Here is an 18,261-nt window from a genome sequence, read left to right on the forward strand (position 1 = left end):
ATTTAAATGGATCTATCCAATATAAACGACCTTGTTTGAACACGAGAAATAAACATGTTGCAAAAAGGTGATAAAATCTTAGCAAACATAACAAAATTACACTTGCTCGACCAAAGTCTTCACGGTCAAAAATGATTACCGCCTGTACAACCCAGGACAAATTGAGGCCTGAACATCATGTTTGAACCGGCACTCGAGTTGGCTGCGAGCCAGCATGAAGCGGATATACCCGATTTTTCCTTTTTCTTTGGATCTTCTAAATTGTGAATACATTTCCACATTATCTCTCTTCAGAAATGTGAGTTGTAGATATCATAAATGATAGCATCGGCAGCCACAAGGCCAACACGCAGAGATTGTTGTGGAATGTGAAGATTACGGCCTATCTTTCGCTCTGATCACTTGTCTGCTCCCAGTCAACTCGAGTGCTGCTTTAACCCCGCTCTCTCGAGTTCAGTCGACGTTGATGCAAGGACTCCAAGCATGAAATAGTCTCGCTTCGAGGCTTGTGGATGTCACATGGTGGGATGGAAACTCCTTGATCTACGCAGCGACTGATGAGAGCGAAGCGAGTCGTGTACCGATCAACATTGTTAGTTAAAGGCATTTGATGTGAAGCGTTGTGTTCTGCTAAATTTGTTTATACGGGGGCGGTGGGGAGTAACAGCGTAAAATAACTGTTCTTTCAATGACATTCTTATCATTAAAGTAAAAATGAGCAAAGTGTTCCTCCTGTTTATCTTTTCATGTTTTTAACGTTGGAATATTTATATTCAACTGCAAAGACTAAAATTTTCATCTAACGCAGATATTTTTTCTTCAACTAAAGGCAAAAAATATGAAAGTTGCCATGCATTTTTTTCGGATGCAGCCATATAAAGAAAATGTGAACGCTTTACCTCTTGATGAGGAGGAAACATTTTATCGTTGTGGCAGCACATTGGATGAACGGTTAGGGCACCTGCCTCACAATTCTGCAGTCCGGGGTTCGAATCTGGTCCCCGGCCTTCCTGTATGTTCTTCCTGCGTTTGTGTGGGTTTTCTCTCAGTACTCTGGCTTCTCCCCATGCATGATGCATGCATGATCTGAAGAGTGGGAAATGTCAACATGGTTGACTGGCCACCAGTGCAGGGTGTACCCCCACCGCTTGCCCCAAATCAGGCAGAATAGCCTTTCACTTTAGTGGTTGTTACCATTCTAGGTAGAAGGATGTTCTTCTAAATTATTGCATCTCTGTTTAATAGTGGATTTGAATAAGTCCAAATCTCATTGCAGTGATATATTCTAGCAATATGTAATGAAAAAGCATAAACGTGTTTAAAAGCAGGCACAGACCACAGACACTTCATTCCACTTCCCCTCATCTATAAATAGCAATTCACTACTAATTCAATACTCTTTTTGTTTTTTCATTGTCCTTGCCAGTAATACAAAATATTACCGTTTGATTTTTGTGATTGAGTGCCCTGCGGGAAGGTTTTTTTTTTTTCCTTGCATCCTTTCTCATTTTCATCAACTGTGACCCTTTCATTCCCTCCAGCGACACAGGGAAGATTGTTCGGCTCATGAGAATTGACTCGCTAATCCTGCTCCAAGCACCCACAGACCAACTCTGAAAGCTGCCTTCATCACTCACACCTGCTATCGTCATGAGCCGCTGATGAATTTGCTATCAGCGGCTTGCAGTTTTTGGAGTTAACATAGTTTACAAATCTACTTTGTTTTTTTATAGCAGTCAAAATTCAGGCAGCTTTACTCATGGATTATTTCAACATCCTACTCTATTTAGTTACAATCTCTGCTACTTGGAAAACTCCAATGATACAATATGAGAGTGGAACTTGAAATATTTGAATGCTTCTCAAGTTCTACTATTCGTAACAATATGCCTCAACGGACTCGCAAAACTCCCGAGACTGAAATGCCGTCACGCAAGATGTCACACAAGACTGCCGCGTACCTAACCAAAGCCTCAGTCCAGAGAGCCTCAAAAGCTGCAGTTGATTATTTATTTTTGGGATTGTTTTTGTGCCAAGCCTCACCTAGAGAAAATATTATCATTATTAGATACCCAAGCCACCACTTGCTTTGTTTCTTCTCAAAGTTGAGGCCGTATGTGTTGTTGTTGTGTTTGTGTTACTGTGGTTTGTTCGCTTCTTTTTACGCTTGTTAAAAAAATATTGAGCTGTCAAAGATGTAGCTGCAGGGCCTTTGCATGACACTCTCATCAGTGATTGTCAAAGTGAATCTTTTGTTTTAATATTGCAGTGACTAACTACAGTGATTAATTTCTGATGGTAGGTTTTTTCTTGCAATGTACTTGATTTTTGTAGTTGCCATGGGACTGCTAAATTTCCTAATTTTGGTGTCTAAAATACTGAGTCGACCTTCATGTTTGGACACCTTTAATATACTTCAGCATTTGAAATCGAACTTGAATTCATATGGAAAAATGCAATTAATATTGAATGTATGAATTGGTTGATTAAGACTAAATCCATGGAATTTCTTTGCTTCATTGGGCAAAATGAAGAGAGACATGTCAGAGGTGATTCGTTAGCCCGGGGGCTTGCTTCCCGGTAAGATTTTTGGAATAATGTCTCAACATTTGTCACTGCATCATTGGAGTTTGCATGATGAAGGGCTGGCTTAGTTACATTTGTTCTACCACAGTTATTTTCAGTTCAGAGAGTAGTATCTTTTAGAATGATACACAGATGCGAGTTCCATTTAAACGATTTCCACTTCAACTGATTTATAGTTTTCGTTATGAAGGACACACTTGGCATTAGTGAGAAATGTATTTCTCCCAAGTGCAAACACAACAGATGGGACATTACTGAATGTCAGGAAAAATATCATTGCTGTTCCCCCCAATATGGTACAGTGATATATCACCATTTAATCTGTTCCACTGAGAAAGCCTTTGAAATTGGCACAAGATAGAAGTTGTCATAGTTGGTAAGTGTTGATGGGATCCATTGTTGCCATGAGAATACACATTGTTACCACAATGGTGCATTCAAGGAAATTCAGACTCAGTGAACCCCCTCTATTCCTGGGAGCTGAGCCCCGCCAAGATTGCCGATTAAAAAATCTCATTGTGCCTACCAGATGGAAGTTGAGCATCTTAAACTATTAGTAACTGCGTTGGGAGAGAAATATGAATATACGTTCACTTTTGACAAGCACCACGTTCAAAACGTGCATTCAAGGGCCACCACAAAACAGGAAATCTCTAATACAGCTCACCAGTGAATTAAACCTAACGGCAATACCATAATTCTACCAGATGGCACCACAGTTTAAATACTGACAGATCGAGAAGCTCCATTGATATATTGTCTAAAAGCAACTTTCTCTGTTAAGCACCACAGCAAAGCCAATGTCATTACTGTTTGAAAAGAAAACCATCATTGTATGTGTTCTGCTGTTTTCCTTAAGTTTTATTCTGACTAGATGCACCAACATTTTGAGTTGAAATGTGATATTTTCTGGCCACACATGAATAATGATCATTACCTGTTAATTGATTGACCATTAAAAATTTGGAGAGAAAAAAAAGCTCTCAAAATCTACGTCCATGCGACAAAGACTCTCTTATTGCTAGGCTAAACTTAGCTCCTCCCCAACAGACAAACACTGTCGACCTTTGTCAGTTCTATATAGTTGTTTGGTACCAGTGTACTACTTTTGGCAGTCACAGCACTCCAGCACCATCTTTTGGCATCGTGGGTGTTTTTCAGAAAGCCGTTTCAGAAAGGGCACCAAAAGAGATAGTAATTCATTTAATAGTTGAGAATAGCCTCTTCAGAAAAACAAAAAAACACAAAACAGGTTAATTTGTGAAGACCAAAGAAGGCAAGTGTTAAAAATACATGCCTTCAAATTGCTCTCTGCAGTTAAACTTACTATATATCACCAGAAGCTATTTCAGGGGCTGTGAAAGGTGAAGTCAGAAAGATGATGAATTCAAGATGAATTGCAAGATATTATTCTTAAAAACTGTATGAAGATGAGTCACTTTTATGTTTCTAAAAAGGTTCCATAGTGTTCTCACATATTTGATGTCAGGAGAGAAGGTGACAGATTTTGTCCCGCAAGAGATGCGCTGATATTTTGGAACCACTTTTTTCGAACCGGTTTCTGCAGCTGCAAAGCAGTCCCACAAAGGCTGTCTTATTATTTAAGGGGGCAGTTCAATTTATTTTCCCTAAACCATACAAGCAGAAAATGACAGCAATTCCATTTATAACGCGTGCAGGTCTGCATTGTTGTTGTTGACTGAAGCAATCGTTAACATGAATGACCAACGATGGAGGTTCAATTTACTGTTTTAGTGAGCCATAATCACAATGGAGCCGATCCTGTTTAGGACAGTCAGATGGAATGGAGGCGTAGATGGATGACAGTGGGTTCACATATTTATTTGCTGATGCATGCACAAACAAAGGTCAGATACCATTAGCCTCCATTTGGGCCATTTGTTGCTTGATAATCATTTTTTTTCCCACGTTAACATTGCCAATTTTAGCAGTGGTGACTTTTAGATTGCCCTCAATTTTGTATTTATTTGTTTAGTTATTTTGTGGTCAGCATCAGGAATGAAAACATTTTTTTTTTATTCAATAATCTGTTTGACAGTGAAGCATTTGCCTATGACACATTTACCTATCGGCAATATCGGCTTTACTATGTACTTGCTTCTGTACCTTCTGTTTGCAGAAGCACAATTATTTGACATTGAAACTAAAATCAAAAACAATATGCTACATGTTAGGGTACCTAAAAAATAACAACCAAAACATGCTAATTTTTGTGCTGTTGTGAGCCACAGTGAAATTGGCAACTACAGCAGGGTGGATGCTGCATGGGCTTGTGTACACCTGCAGGGGGATGCATACATCAGTGGGCACCCACTCAGAATGTCATTTGTAATTCGCAGCTTCAGTGCATGTGTCTTTGCCAACCTGGAGGCCATTTGGAAAAATAGGTGGCTGTCCACTGTTTCCAACCCACTGAGACTTCAGTCTGACTTATCAAGAGAGCTCACATCACACTAATACCGTATATTCCGGACTGTAAGTCGCAGTTTTTTACATAGTTTGGCCGCGGGTACGACTTATACACAGAAGTGACTTATCTATGAAATTATTAACACATTATATCATTCCACTTGTTATTTTCACACTAAACCGCAAGAGAGCGCTCTAGGCCTGTGGAATAATTGGAACTGCAACTGACGATGAGTCTGAGGTAAGCGACATAGGAGAGGAAGTGCCGCATCTTCTACTTCCAGGGTTAGCACAGTTGTTTATAACTGTGCTGGTGTTTCTATTTGTTGTTGTCAGTAATTTAATGTAGCTACATAGAGTGCAGGTGTCTTATACTAGCGCACGTCTCAGTCACGCACATCATTACAAAAATCCATGCAGCCTCTTGACGCTTCACCTTCCTTCCTGTGTGTGTGTTGTTGTAGTTCTACTTCGTGAGGAGGTGGCCCAACTGCAGGAAGAGGTGCACCTGCTGCGCCAGATGAAGGATATGTTAAGTAAGGACCTGGAGGAGAGCCAAGGAGGATGTTCAGCCGAGGTGCTTTCTGCCACCGAGCTCCGCGTGCAGCTGGCCCAAAAGGAGCAGGAGCTGGACCGAGCCAAAGAGGCTTTGCAAGGTCAGAACTTTAGCCGGGCAACAAATAGCTGTGTGTGCTCTTTGATACGCAACAAAGTCACCCGTATGACCTGCTGTGATTTCATTTTCGTGATAATTAAATATAAAGAGTCAGGCCCCTTTTCCTTCCTTGAACTTGTCCGAGAGGTATCAGTTACAGTACGCTATATGTTTATTATTGTGGTTGCCGTGCCCATTTACATGCTACATTCAAGTTCCATTCTCAAAAGTGAATGTGCCCACAGGTCCTCCAGTCTTTGTTTATGGGCCGACCGAAAAGCAGGGCATTATTTTCATGTCACCATAATGACAATGAGATGCGTTAGCGGCTGCATATAACATGTATCATGGAACACCAGTCAGTGTTTGGGCCCGTGGGATGCTGCTGCAGTTCAATGAGGCACATTTGCTATAGTTTCATATTTTCTTCAAGCTTGAAATATATTATTTTTAGTAAGGCTGGAACCTCTCAAACTACCGGTATGCACAACTGAACTCTAAACTACTGAAATATCTTTTGGCACGCTTTATTTGAGAGTTGATTCAAAATGTTATCATACTAAATCTTTCTACTGGGAAGGAATGTATCAAGAAAAAAAGACCGAGCCCAGCATATAGTGATAGTAAGCACCTGCTAATAAAAGCTTCAAAGAAGGGGAATTTGGGTTGGCTTACAAGTTTGGGAAATATCAAGCTGGGGATGTGCTGCTTTACCATTAAGACAGCTTGTGAAAGTAAAAAACAGGAAATTGTCAGCTATACTGTTTGTTGGGGGTAAGGTCAAAAAAGCAAGTGATTAACTGGGTAAGTTGGGTATTTTGCTTTATTTGAAAAAGAGAACCGGTATGAACGGGTCTAAATGTGAGAATGTTATCAGACTAAAGTTGTATTTTTCGTGTAATGTATCCATCAGGTAACATTATGAGTACGTGTATTTTTTTTAAGTAATGATTTGAACAGTGAGTGGGCTAGTACTGCCCCCACCCTGTTCCCTATTTCAGTGGACTGCATGTACCCCTGCAGGTTATGGAGTAATGTAAGATCTAAAACGTTATGCAAGTGAGCATCACTTAAGGTTACTGAGCAAATAGAAATGGAATTTGTACATTCGATTGATGCAGCCTTGGCTTTTTCTCAAGTCGTGTTCTGTTTCTGTTTCCATCTTGCTGTGAAAAATGTCCAACACATTGGCATACTGTAGAAAAAATGTTGTGCTGTTTTGTCTTCAAACATGCTCTCATTGGATGTAAAATTAATCAGAATTTACACAAATGTAAAGAGGAAGTGGCTGCAATGGCTATTTTTCACCATTCAAAATACATTCACGCACTAACACATGCACAGACCTCAGTCAAGTTTTTTTCTTTTTTTCTTTGCAGTATGTCTGCAATATTGTAAACAATTAGATCTGGTGATTCGTTGTAAAGGCAAAAAAATAATGTCTCTAAGTGACTCCGCATTTGACCATCAAGTTAGACCACACTTTCTGAGAACCACCTCTTTACAGGACCCAGGTATTTTTAAAACACATTTTCAGTTGTTTATTTTACAGACATGGTTATGGGCAGTTGCCGACTGGCTACATTTCTTCTTTTCTTTACCTGGATGGCTCCATCAAGGCAGTTTTTGTACGTTACTTATGATCCCACTCAGCTAACATTACATTCCGTACAGTAAAGGAAAACATCAAAGTGATCAGCAAAAGGCAGCAGCTCCTCTTTCTCCTGATAAAACACAACTGCTAGTCCGTGGCTGATGAAACGAGACTGAGGCTGAATCAGTAAATATGGGCATTGTTTCATGGCAGGCAGGATTTAAATTTAAAATGCTGGCAATTGGTAAAAGTATAATATTGACATCACTTCTCAAACAAATTTGTGAAATACCGGGACTGTGAACCGCAGAACCTGCAATGGAGGGATTTCACTCTACTTGCATAAAACAAATAGTTTCTTTATTACCTTAAGACAAATACTGCAGTATCAACTAGTGAAAGAAGCGGTGGCCCTCCTTAATCGTGTTCTTAGACTTGGACATAACTCGTGCATTATTATCTCTCGAAACAACCTCACCAAAAAGGATTTTTGATTGTAATTTAAGATAGAATTGGGAGTCGTGCGAGCTTAAAGCTGTTGTGTCAACAGGAAAACGTAGAGCTAAGCCTTTATCAACGCTCTGAAGTGTCCATATTTCCTGTTTGGCAGCCAGTGATATACAGTACTGTATCCCTTCCTGTGTGGGCAGTCGAAGCTGTTCAGGAGCAAAGTACCATGAAAGCGACCAACACACAAAGGCTTTTAACACATTGCAGTAACGGATGTTCCCATTAAACACAAGGGTTTTGGCAGCAGAAAGTATAGGCCGGTTTGGAAAGAGATTTGGGAAGAGGACTCAGGCTGTTATTTTGTATTAGGCATCTACTTGGTCTAATAAACTTTGCTTCCTCTTAGATTTCCTTTTGCCACTCATGTCATATGCCTCATCTGGTGGTTGTTATTGTATCCTCAGAAAATGGAAAAGCAATGCACCTCTAGGCCACATATGTGCCGAGCAGTACAATTTCCACTGCTTTGGATTAGGTAAACCCTGATCACGCATGCTGGGACTTATTTTCCTTGATAAACATCTTTTTTTTTTTATGTGTGTTTTGGTCTTTTTTTCTGGCTGCTAGATGAAGGATCACAATTACCTGTTTTTAGCCATAGCCAGCTATATCGTTGTCGACTTCACAATCTTTTTCAGTCTCACATTCATCCATTGACTTCAAACCTTAAACCATAATTTTGGAGAAGTGTACTTTGATGATCACTGCGGTATCCTGAAAGACCTTAGCGCTAAATTGGGCAATCCTAGAAACACTCCTGTCTTATTTTTGTTGCCTGTTATGAATAGTTCCCTCGGAGTCCATGAATCAGACAGAAGTAGAATATTAGTTTAAATTGTACTTCAGAAACACCTCCTACTCCAACTGTGAAATATATGTGACAGGTCAACACAAAGCCAGAGTACATGAAGGAGTGAATACGGCTGTCAACTAACCTTTTCCAACACAGTTTATCAGCACAACAAGATTCTCTTCATCATTTGTATTCCATAAACACTCAAATGTTGTCGACCTACTAACCATCAATGGTTTCTTTTACTGAGTCACAGTGGGCGTCTTGTCTTGTCAAACATCAGGCAGATGGCTGCTGCCCAACGGTCACAGGTGCAGGATACAAGACAGCCCCAGTGTTTTTGGCTCGTCTCAGCAGCATCTTTGAGTTCACTGAGGCAGGTGCAACGAGGTTTCCTCTTTCTCTTTGCCCGTACAGGAGCTTTTTTAGTCTAAGAAACCTGTTGTCGTGCAACTGCAGAGAAAGGGAGCAATGAGTTTTTGTGCAGGGAAGGAATGAAAAACAGTAATTGAGGTTGTATTTTAAACTGACCAGTTCTTTCCAATATTTTAATCATTATTTATGTCTTGCATTACTAGTAGAACTAAAATTAATGTTAGTCATAAGTCAAGGACAAACATCACATTTTGTGTTGATGTATTGTATTGAATCTTAAAGGCCTAGAGACATCCCTTTTTTTTTCAATTACAACGGAATTAAAAAATTAAAGTGAACACATTTGCCGATAAACTGGCATTTCATTTTAGCTTTATTCTTAGTAATCGGTGTCCATTTTTAATTTCCAAGAATAAAGTTAAAATGAAATGCCAGTTTATCGAGCGGGTCCCGCACGAAGCCACACTGGCGGCGCCATTACTGTAACGTCACAAGTTGTACATCTGGATGTCAACAAACCCAAACAACATGGCAGATGATAGCGACAGCTCCGTTTCTTGCGGCAATATTAGCATCATTTTATCCGATTCAGAAACCTCTTTTGACGCAGAATATGATGAATTTAGCAGTTCACTTGGGCTGAGCTGAGCACATTTTCTGAATTGTGCCCCTCCCGTCACTCTGGTTAGGTTGGCATAGTAAAAAGTGCTCTTGGGGGCTTTAGAGTGCCGAGTTGATCTCGGCACATGAAGAAATGACCTGCAACGTTTGGTTTAGGTTTTATAAGCATTTTTAATTTTATTGCTTAAGTCGCATTTTCTCGACGAGCTGAGCACGTTTTCTGAATTGTGCCTCTCCCGTCACTGTGGTTACGTTGACATAGTAAAAAGTTCTCAAGGGGATTTAGAGTGCCGAGTTGACCACTGCCAAAGTCAAAGTCAAAGTCAAAGTCAGCTTTATTGTCAATTTCTCCACATGCCAAAGACACACAAAGAAACCGAAATTTCGTTCCCCCCTATCCCACGGTGACAAGACATGGCTCACAACAGACAAACAAGTAAACAAGTATAACAAAAGCGTGCTGAATAAATAATGAATAAATAACACAACAATAAATAAATAAATAAATAAATAAATAAATAAATAGGAGGAGCAGAAAAAAAAAGGAGCAAGTGCGCGTACAGCAGACATTCCCGAAAGTAGCGCAACAGTGCCGCACGCTACGCAGAAGGGGGTAGCGAGTTCAGGGCCCTAACAGCCTGGAGAAAGAAGCTGTTGGCGAGTCTGGTGGTGCGGGAGCGCAGGCTCCTGTACCTCTTCCCAGAGGGCAGAAGGTCAAACAAAGAGTGAGCCGGGTGACTCACATCTCTGGCAATCGAGGTTGCCTTGCGGGCGACATGGGAGGTGTAAATGTCCTTCAGGGAGGGTAGCGAAGCACCAATAATCTTACCAGCCGTATTCACTATGCGCTGCAGGGCCTTCAAGTTCTGTTCAGTGCAGTTACCACCCCAGACAGCGATGCAACTGGTGAGGACGCTCTCAATGGTGCCACGGTAAAATGTAGACCGGACTGCCTGAGGAGCACATGCACGCCTGAGCTTCCGCAGGAAGTACAAGCGGCGCTGAGCTTTCTTTGCCAGTGACGAGGTGTTTTCGGACCAGGAGAGGTCCTCACTGATGTGCACCCCCAGGAACTTGGTGCAGCTCACCCTCTCCACCACAGCACCGTCGATGATCAGCGGCAGGTGTGTTGTGTGACCCTTCCGGAAGTCAACAATCATTTCCTTGGTCTTATTGACGTTCAGCACGAGGTTGTTGTCCCTGCACCACGTGGTCAGAAGGTCAACTTCCGACCTGTACCGAGTCTCGTCGCCCTTCGTGATGAGACCCACCAGAGTCGTGTCGTCAGCAAACTTCACTATGCGGTTGTCGCTGTAGGTCGCAGTGCAGTCATGCGTCAGCAGGGTGAAGAGCAATGGACTGAGCACGCAGCCCTGGGGGGCTCCCGTGCTCAGCGTGATGCTGGCGGAGATTTTGTCGCCAACACGCACCACCTGAGGCCTCTGACAGAGGAAGTCCAGTATCCAGTTGCAGAGGGAGGTACTGAGGCCCAGCTCGTCGAGTTTGCAGATGAGTCGCTGCGGCACAATGGTGTTGAAGGCAGAGCTGAAGTCCACAAACAGCAACCTCACATATGAGTCCTTTCTCTCCAGGTGGGTGAGGGCCGAGTGGAGGGCAGAGCAGATGGCATCCTCAGAGGACCGCTTGGCACGGTACGCAAACTGGAAAGGGTCAATGGTGGGGGGGAGAACGGACTTGATGTGCTCCATGACCAGCCGCTCAAAGCACTTCATGATGATGGGCGTCAGTGCCACAGGGCGGTAGTCATTGAAGCAGGACGGTGCAGGTTTCTTTGGCACAGGAACGATGGTGGCAGCCTTGAAACACGAGGGGACGATGGCCTGCTGCAGGGAAACGTTAAAGATGTCCGTGAAGACACCCGACAGCTCCCCAGCACAGTCCTTCAGCGCTCGACCCGGGATGTTGTCAGGGCCCGCCGCCTTACGGGTGTCAATAGCGGCAAGCGCCCTCCTCACACCGTCGGCAGAGAGGCGCAGGGGCTGCTCGTGCGGGGGGGGAGTGGACTTCAGTGGGCAAGTGCTGTTCTGGGCGTCGAAGCGAGCAAAGAAGCGGTTCAGATCGTTCAGCAGACGGACGTCGCCCTCACAGCTCCTCGGCGCGGGCTTGTAGTCCGTGATGGTCTGAATGCCCCGCCAAAGGCTACGTGCATCCTTGCTGTCCTTGAAGTGGGTGGAGACCTTGCACGAGAACGCCTTCTTCGCTTCTTTGATGCCTCGGGACAGGTCGGCCCTCGCTGTCCTCAAGCCAGCCTCATCACCCGCTCTGAAAGCCTTGTCCCTGGCCCTCAACAGTCAGGGACTGCGCATGGAGAAATGAACATCTGCAGCGTTTGGTTTAGGTTTTGGGCGCATTTTTAATTTTATTTCTTAAATTGCATTTTTTCGACGAGCTGAGCACGTTTTCTGAATTGTGCCCCTCCCGTCACGCTTCGACATACTTTTCAAAGTCAAAGTCTCAAAGTCTCCTTTATTGTCAATTCCTCCGCATGTCAAGACACACAGAGATCGAAATTACGTTTCTCACTGTCCCAGGGTGATAAGACAGAGTTCACAACGCACATACAAGTAAACAACACAGGAAAAATAAAACAAGAAGATGAATAATACGAGTGATAGCACGCTAGCCGCTCCCGATGCACAGCAGCGTCCGGAAAGATGACAGTCAACCAGGCCACTGTGAACACGAGCACACAGCAGGCACGCACTGTCCGGTTCGTGGATCCTATCAGGCGAATGCAACCCATCTTGTCGTCCCGCGAACGAACGTACGCCAGGACGTCTCCGCGCTGGCCCCTCTTCTCTTTTTGTTTACATTCACTGAAGCTAAACGCGTACAACTTGAGACGTCATGAGACGTCACTTCCGGCTGGCGGCTCGGTGCAGTCAAACTCGTCTGCGCGGCAAATTTAAATTATATTTTTCAGAGCAACAGCTTCCTTTTCGTTGTTTCGATCGTCAATTTATATTTATAAGCCCATAAGCTAACTAAAACCGATTTATACATATACCGGTGTCTCTGGGCCTTTAAGTCTTGACATCCCAAATATAGCAAACATACATTATTTTTGCCATTTATATAATCATCCTGCCCTCCAAATATGTTGAATATCCGAAGACAGTAAGCTCAACCACTTTCACTCATCAAGACTCTGAAGGCCAGGTTGAAGGTTGACTCCAGGTTTCATAACAAAGGAAAGGGTGAAACTGGGAGAATACAAACCACATTGTATAATCAGAACCAAATGAACCAAATCGAAACGTCAATCATGCTTTTATCTTATCGTCCAACATCACAGACAACTATAATTTCAGAACTCAAAAGATCTATTTCGATCCATAATAACTTAAACAAAGATACATACCAACGATGCCTTGTATAACACAAAATGTAGGTAGTTGTTTTGCCGAACTGCAGGAGAGAATAGAACAAGCAGCGTTCTCTTTCAACACTGTGCTGGAACATGCCCTTACTTCCTGATTCTAGTTACGTGACCTACTCTATCTTAACACTGATCACAGACTACAAAGACATGAGAGACATGACAACAATTATGTTTATGGGCTTGAGTCATACTGATGTTTGCGCTCAAGAAATGAGGAATGAAGGTCAGTTGCAGCAGGCCAGAGTATGTGTAGGAATAAAAAGAAGGCCAGTGGGGGTGGCAAAGGTTTAAGTGCATGTGATCTATTGTTCAGAGCAATGGAGAGAGTGGAAGGGAGCATGGTAGTAACCCCAACCATGTATGGTTTGGAGGTGGTATCAATGACTAAAAGGCAGGAGAAAGGGTTGGAAACTTAAAGGTATGAAGATTCACCTTGGCAATGATGAAAACAGAGCACGAAGAAAAACTAAACAGAGCAGAAATGAGGATGATCAGATGGATGTGTGGTGTGTCAATGAGGGAGAAAAAATCCAATGCAGAGCTGAGAAAGAAGATGGGAGTGGAGGCCATAGTGGATGTGGTGAGGAGAGGCAGACTGCGATGGTACGGACATGTAGTGAGGAAGGACGAAAACGACTGGGTGAAGAAAGTTATGTCGTATAACGTAGAGGGAACAAGACCCAGTGGCCGACCTAAAAAGTCCTGGCAGACGACCGTGTCAGCCGACATGAAGGCACTCGGCATCAACCACGAGATGGCCATGGACCGTTCCCGGTGGAAGAAAGCCATATCAAGAACCCAGTCCAACCCAGCGTTGCCTGGAAAACGGACTTTAAACCGATGATGATGATGATGATGATGATGAATGATGGACAACCTCAGAAATAAGATCACATACTGGATACCAAGCAAGAGAGTCCAGATTTAAATGGTTTGTACATGTAGAGCAGGGACAGTGTATTTATCAGTCGAAGCATGCTGAAAAATAGAGATGCCAGGTAGGCAGCATAGAGGACATTTATAGATGTGATGTGAGAGGACATATGCATAACTGGAGCTGTAACCGAAGATGCAGTGGATAGGGACAGATAGAAAAGGATGAGTTGCTGCGGTGACCCCTGGGTAATACCAAAAGACAAAAAAAGGTCACTTCAAGTAGCCCCCACTAACATTAATCTCAATGTGTTTTTTATCTATAGTGAGAACGTTACAGACATTGTCCTTGTACGATATTCCCGGTCCCCAACCATTCTCCCCAGATGCAACTTCTGGAAGCGGAGCTGTTAAAAAGTTCGTTCACAGACACACAGATAGCTCGGAGCACAAACGAGGTAAACAAAGAAAGGCGCATCAAGAGGGAAACTGATGTGATCCTTCAAAGTATCCAACAGCTTCTGTGCACAAATAGCCAAGTTATGAGATGGATATGGAAAGTGTGAAAATGGAGCTTATCATATAAATGCGTAATAGAAGCTGTCAGCCAATGTCTGGAAAAATTTCAAGCTTGTGTCAAAGAGACAGGGAAGGGTCTGTGAGACATTTAAAGGCTCCGTGAATATTTTTTTTAATAACATTCTTCATGTGTGTCCCACAGAGGGAAAATATGACAATGAGACTAAAGAGCAGACTATACAAGTTGAGATGTGGAGATTGCTTTTGTGAACATGCAGCCATTGTATGTATGTGTCTTTAATGTTTCTCGCTTGTGCAAATGCTTGAAAGCATCTTCTTAGCCATGCAAATGGATACAACCAGGCATACACAATTAAGTATCAAGAGCTCAGTGTTGAATCAATATTAAAATGTACCTGTGGATGGATGGATGGATGGATGGATGGACGGACGGACGGACGGACGGACGGACGGGCGGGCGGTCGGGCGTGCGAACCTATTTCTTGAGATACGCTGGGCGCAGCCATATTGCCTGAAAGAAAAGGGGACACAAAGGAGGACCGTGACACCTCCTCGATACATTGTGTCATTTTCTTAGTCAGATTCTGACAAATCTGAGTCTCTTTCTGAGTCATCTTCCTTCCTTCCCAAACTTGCATGGTTTTGAGAGGGCCTATTAAAGGTTGCCCACAAATCAATATAAAAATCGGTTCTCTGGTTTGAGGCGTTCTGTTCAAATAACAGTGTTACTCATTAATCAGATTCAGAAACCATTGATGTACGAACACATAATTGTATCAATGTCTATAGAACTTGAAAATACAGTGTAAATATTGGACCTAACGAGCCAGGTTTATCGTGTGTGAGAATGACCAAAGATAGTCCTGGGAATTCGTAATGTTGCAGAGGTGCACCTACAAATGTTTTCTCATGTAAAACCAGTGAGCCTGTGCTTGCACACAAAACAGTGCTAACCAGTGATCCCTTTTCTTTCTATCAGCCATGAAGTCAGACCGAAAGCGTCTAAAGCTGGAAAAGGCAGACCTGGTGAATCAGATGCAGCAACTTTATTCCACACTGGAGAGCCGAGAGGAGCAGCTCCGAGATTTTATTCGCAACTACGACCAGCACAGAAAAGTACAAGAATATATGCATTAGCATTTTTTTTTTAATTTCAAAGAAACTTCAGCCTGATCCCCATTAAGCACACAAACATGGATTATTTTTCCTGTTTGTTTACACTGGCTTGGAGCAAATATTCAAAGACCGACAATTACACTACAATTTATTAAATGTAGAATAACACATTGATTTTAATCTCTTTAAAAGGCAAAAAATGGTGGATACACAGGTTAATTGTATCTCTGCCATCTAGTGGAAGTGGAATTGTTCTGCCTGTCACGACGTAGAGTACGGCATAGAGATACATAGACAAACAGATATATTCGTTGTAAAGAAATCATAATTTTCATACCAATTATTTTGTGTAGCACCTTGGGATAGCTACTTTTCATCAGTATGTGTTTTTACCAGGGAATTGCACTTTTTTATTGTTTTGAGATGTACGCACTAACTTCAGTTTTTTGCTGTCCACCAGGAGAGCGAGGATGCGGTGAAAGCTCTTGCCAAAGAGAAAGACATGCTGGAGAGAGAGAAGTGGGACCTGCGGCGACAGACCAAGGAAGCCACCGAGCACACGGGAATGCTGCGAGCACAGCTGGACCTCAAGGAAAACCGCATCAAGGAGCTGGAGGCTGAACTGGCAATGGTGAGATGGAAGAGGGGAGGGGGGTGAAAAAAAACTATTTCAATGCATGAATGACAAAGCACTCTATGTTGGTGTCTTTATTCATCACTATATAGAAGAGGGGAGGGGGGTGAAAAAAAACTATTTCAATGCATGAATGACAAAGCACTCTATGTTGGTGTCTTTATTTATCACTATATTAATTAGCAGGCTTCTTCCTGCTTGACGAAGGATGACATAACATTATAGACAGGTTAACGGGTTATTTATTGCAACAGTTCCTCAATCCCGGTTTTATCTGGATCTGTGCTCAATGCAATATGCATTAAATTAGAATGTTGGTTGGTTTCTTCTCGACACGTGCTCCATTGCAAGAATATATAACAATAATCGTTTTTAAAGGTTGAATTAAATGCTAGAATATTAATTTCGACTGTCAACTAGTTGAGATTGAATCAATATCACCAGTGCTATTTTCAGCCAAGTAATGAAATCATGTAATTAATTTTGCCTCACATGGTTCAAGAATTGAATTCTTAGTGACAATTAATCCCCTTATCAATTTTGCCTATTAGTTTCATTGACACCTCCGTAAAGTCAGGTTTATAGATTTTGTTTTATCATGATCATAAAAAAAACACCTCTTGACCATAACATTTTAGGTATATGCTAAATTAATTGTGAAGTCATTTAAATGTGCAGTTTGGCCCTGCCTCATGTCTCCACCCCCACCCTTCAGATCAGTAACTGTGTCAATCAAAGAATGGAGTTCCGGGTGTTTGAGCGGCTCGGGGACAGGGACTTCTCCCCGAGGGTTATGGCGGTAAGATGGAGTCTCGCCCTGTTCAGCTTTGACTTGAACTTTTCTTAACCCCCACTTGTTCCTCAAAAAGATCCCTTAAATGTTGTCATGGATACGACTAATCCCCAGCTCACCCCAATCGAGCCCGATCATTTGACCAGCGGTGATCCCAAAGATTTCCCGTGTGATTGATTGGAATGTGATTGAGCTCTAATTCAGGAACGAGACGTCAGTATTGTGACCACGAATGAAGGGGTGTGATTCCTTTTTGTTTTGCATGTCAGCCTTGGTGATTGATGATTGTCTGACCGGTGTAATGAAGTGGTTGTTTGCAAGAAAGATGATTGTGGTGGTGCCGGTGGTGGTGATTTGCACCCTCCTTGCTTTGCATGGAACAAAACATTTAAAGCATAATTTAGCGGACATTCTTATTAGAGTTAAAACATAGATGACCATTGACAAAATCGAATTGCAACAATTGTATTGTGGGCCTTGTCAAAGTATTGACTGGTCAATGATGTTTTCAATATGAAACAACTGAGTGCCAACCACTTAGTTACACTGCATAACAGGAAAATTATAATCCTCAGTTTTACCAATTTTATCAAATGTGATTTTCCCAGACTCCAGTTGCAATGTTTGTTATAAATAGTATGGGCAATGCACATTGTTTCTGATTTATGAAGAAACATACCAACTGTAGATTTTAGTTGCCATCCAGAAAATGCAATGACAACAAAATTCTTTCTCCTGGCTTGTTACTAGGTGGCATTCATGCTGCTCAATGATATCTTCTCCATAGGCTAATGACAATAATCTACATAAAACAATCACATTCACCAGAATATTTGAATGATAAATTGAAAACAAAAACATTATTGTGAACACTTGCCTGTTGTTTTTTTCCCCCCTGTGGTTCCTATCCTTCGCTATTCACTGAAAAATAACTAAACGCGGGGAGGGGGGCATCAATTACAACACAGACCTCAGTCCCCCTCCCTCTTGAATATCAGCACCGATCCTAATAGCTAACACTGACATTGTAATCTCGTTCCATTGGAGAATGCACAGTTCATACCTGTATGGGCGGTAAGCACGCAGTAAATCCCCCTAAATGTGTCTGTCTCTCTTCACTTCTCCCAAGGCCAAACAGTCACTAGCCACCCTTACCAAGGATGTGCCTAAACGTCACTCCCTGGCAATGCCAACGGAGCCGGTTGTCAACGGTAACAACCAGGAGTGGGTGATGCAAGCTGACCTTCCCCTCACTGCTGCCATCAGACAGAGTCAGCAGACCCTCTACGTGCACACGGGCCATCCCACCGACAGACAAGGTAGAAGTAGCTTCACTGA

At 42.5% G+C, this 18,261-nt stretch overlaps 1 protein-coding gene and 1 long non-coding RNA gene across 7 annotated transcripts in view; one reads left to right on the top strand and one right to left on the bottom strand.

Annotated features, from left to right (window-relative positions):
• The window catches only part of LOC125989157 (kazrin-A), a 131,591-nt gene that overhangs the window by 96,733 nt on the left and 16,597 nt on the right, over positions 1-18,261 (top strand). For 4 of the 6 annotated variants that reach the window (XM_049755226.2, XM_068649934.1, XM_068649936.1 and 1 more), the window contains 5 exons: positions 5,481-5,672; positions 15,360-15,496; positions 15,957-16,127; positions 16,846-16,929; positions 18,053-18,242. In XM_049755226.2, the coding sequence (XP_049611183.2) occupies positions 5,481-5,672; positions 15,360-15,496; positions 15,957-16,127; positions 16,846-16,929; positions 18,053-18,242 (774 nt within the window). The remainder of the gene's footprint in view (positions 1-5,480; positions 5,673-15,359; positions 15,497-15,956; positions 16,128-16,845; positions 16,930-18,052; positions 18,243-18,261) is intronic. The other 2 variants (XM_068649935.1, XM_049755227.1) reach the window with 1 other exon arrangement.
• On the bottom strand, positions 6,889-13,452 carry LOC125989165 (uncharacterized). Its single transcript, XR_007488617.2, has 3 exons — positions 12,947-13,452; positions 12,643-12,788; positions 6,889-9,021 (listed from the first exon to the last, which is right to left on the bottom strand). It is a non-coding gene; the product is annotated as an uncharacterized lncRNA (long non-coding RNA).

Source organism: Syngnathus scovelli, chromosome 2 (genome assembly GCF_024217435.2).
Source record: "Syngnathus scovelli strain Florida chromosome 2, RoL_Ssco_1.2, whole genome shotgun sequence".
Lineage (NCBI taxonomy): Eukaryota > Metazoa > Chordata > Actinopteri > Syngnathiformes > Syngnathidae > Syngnathus > Syngnathus scovelli.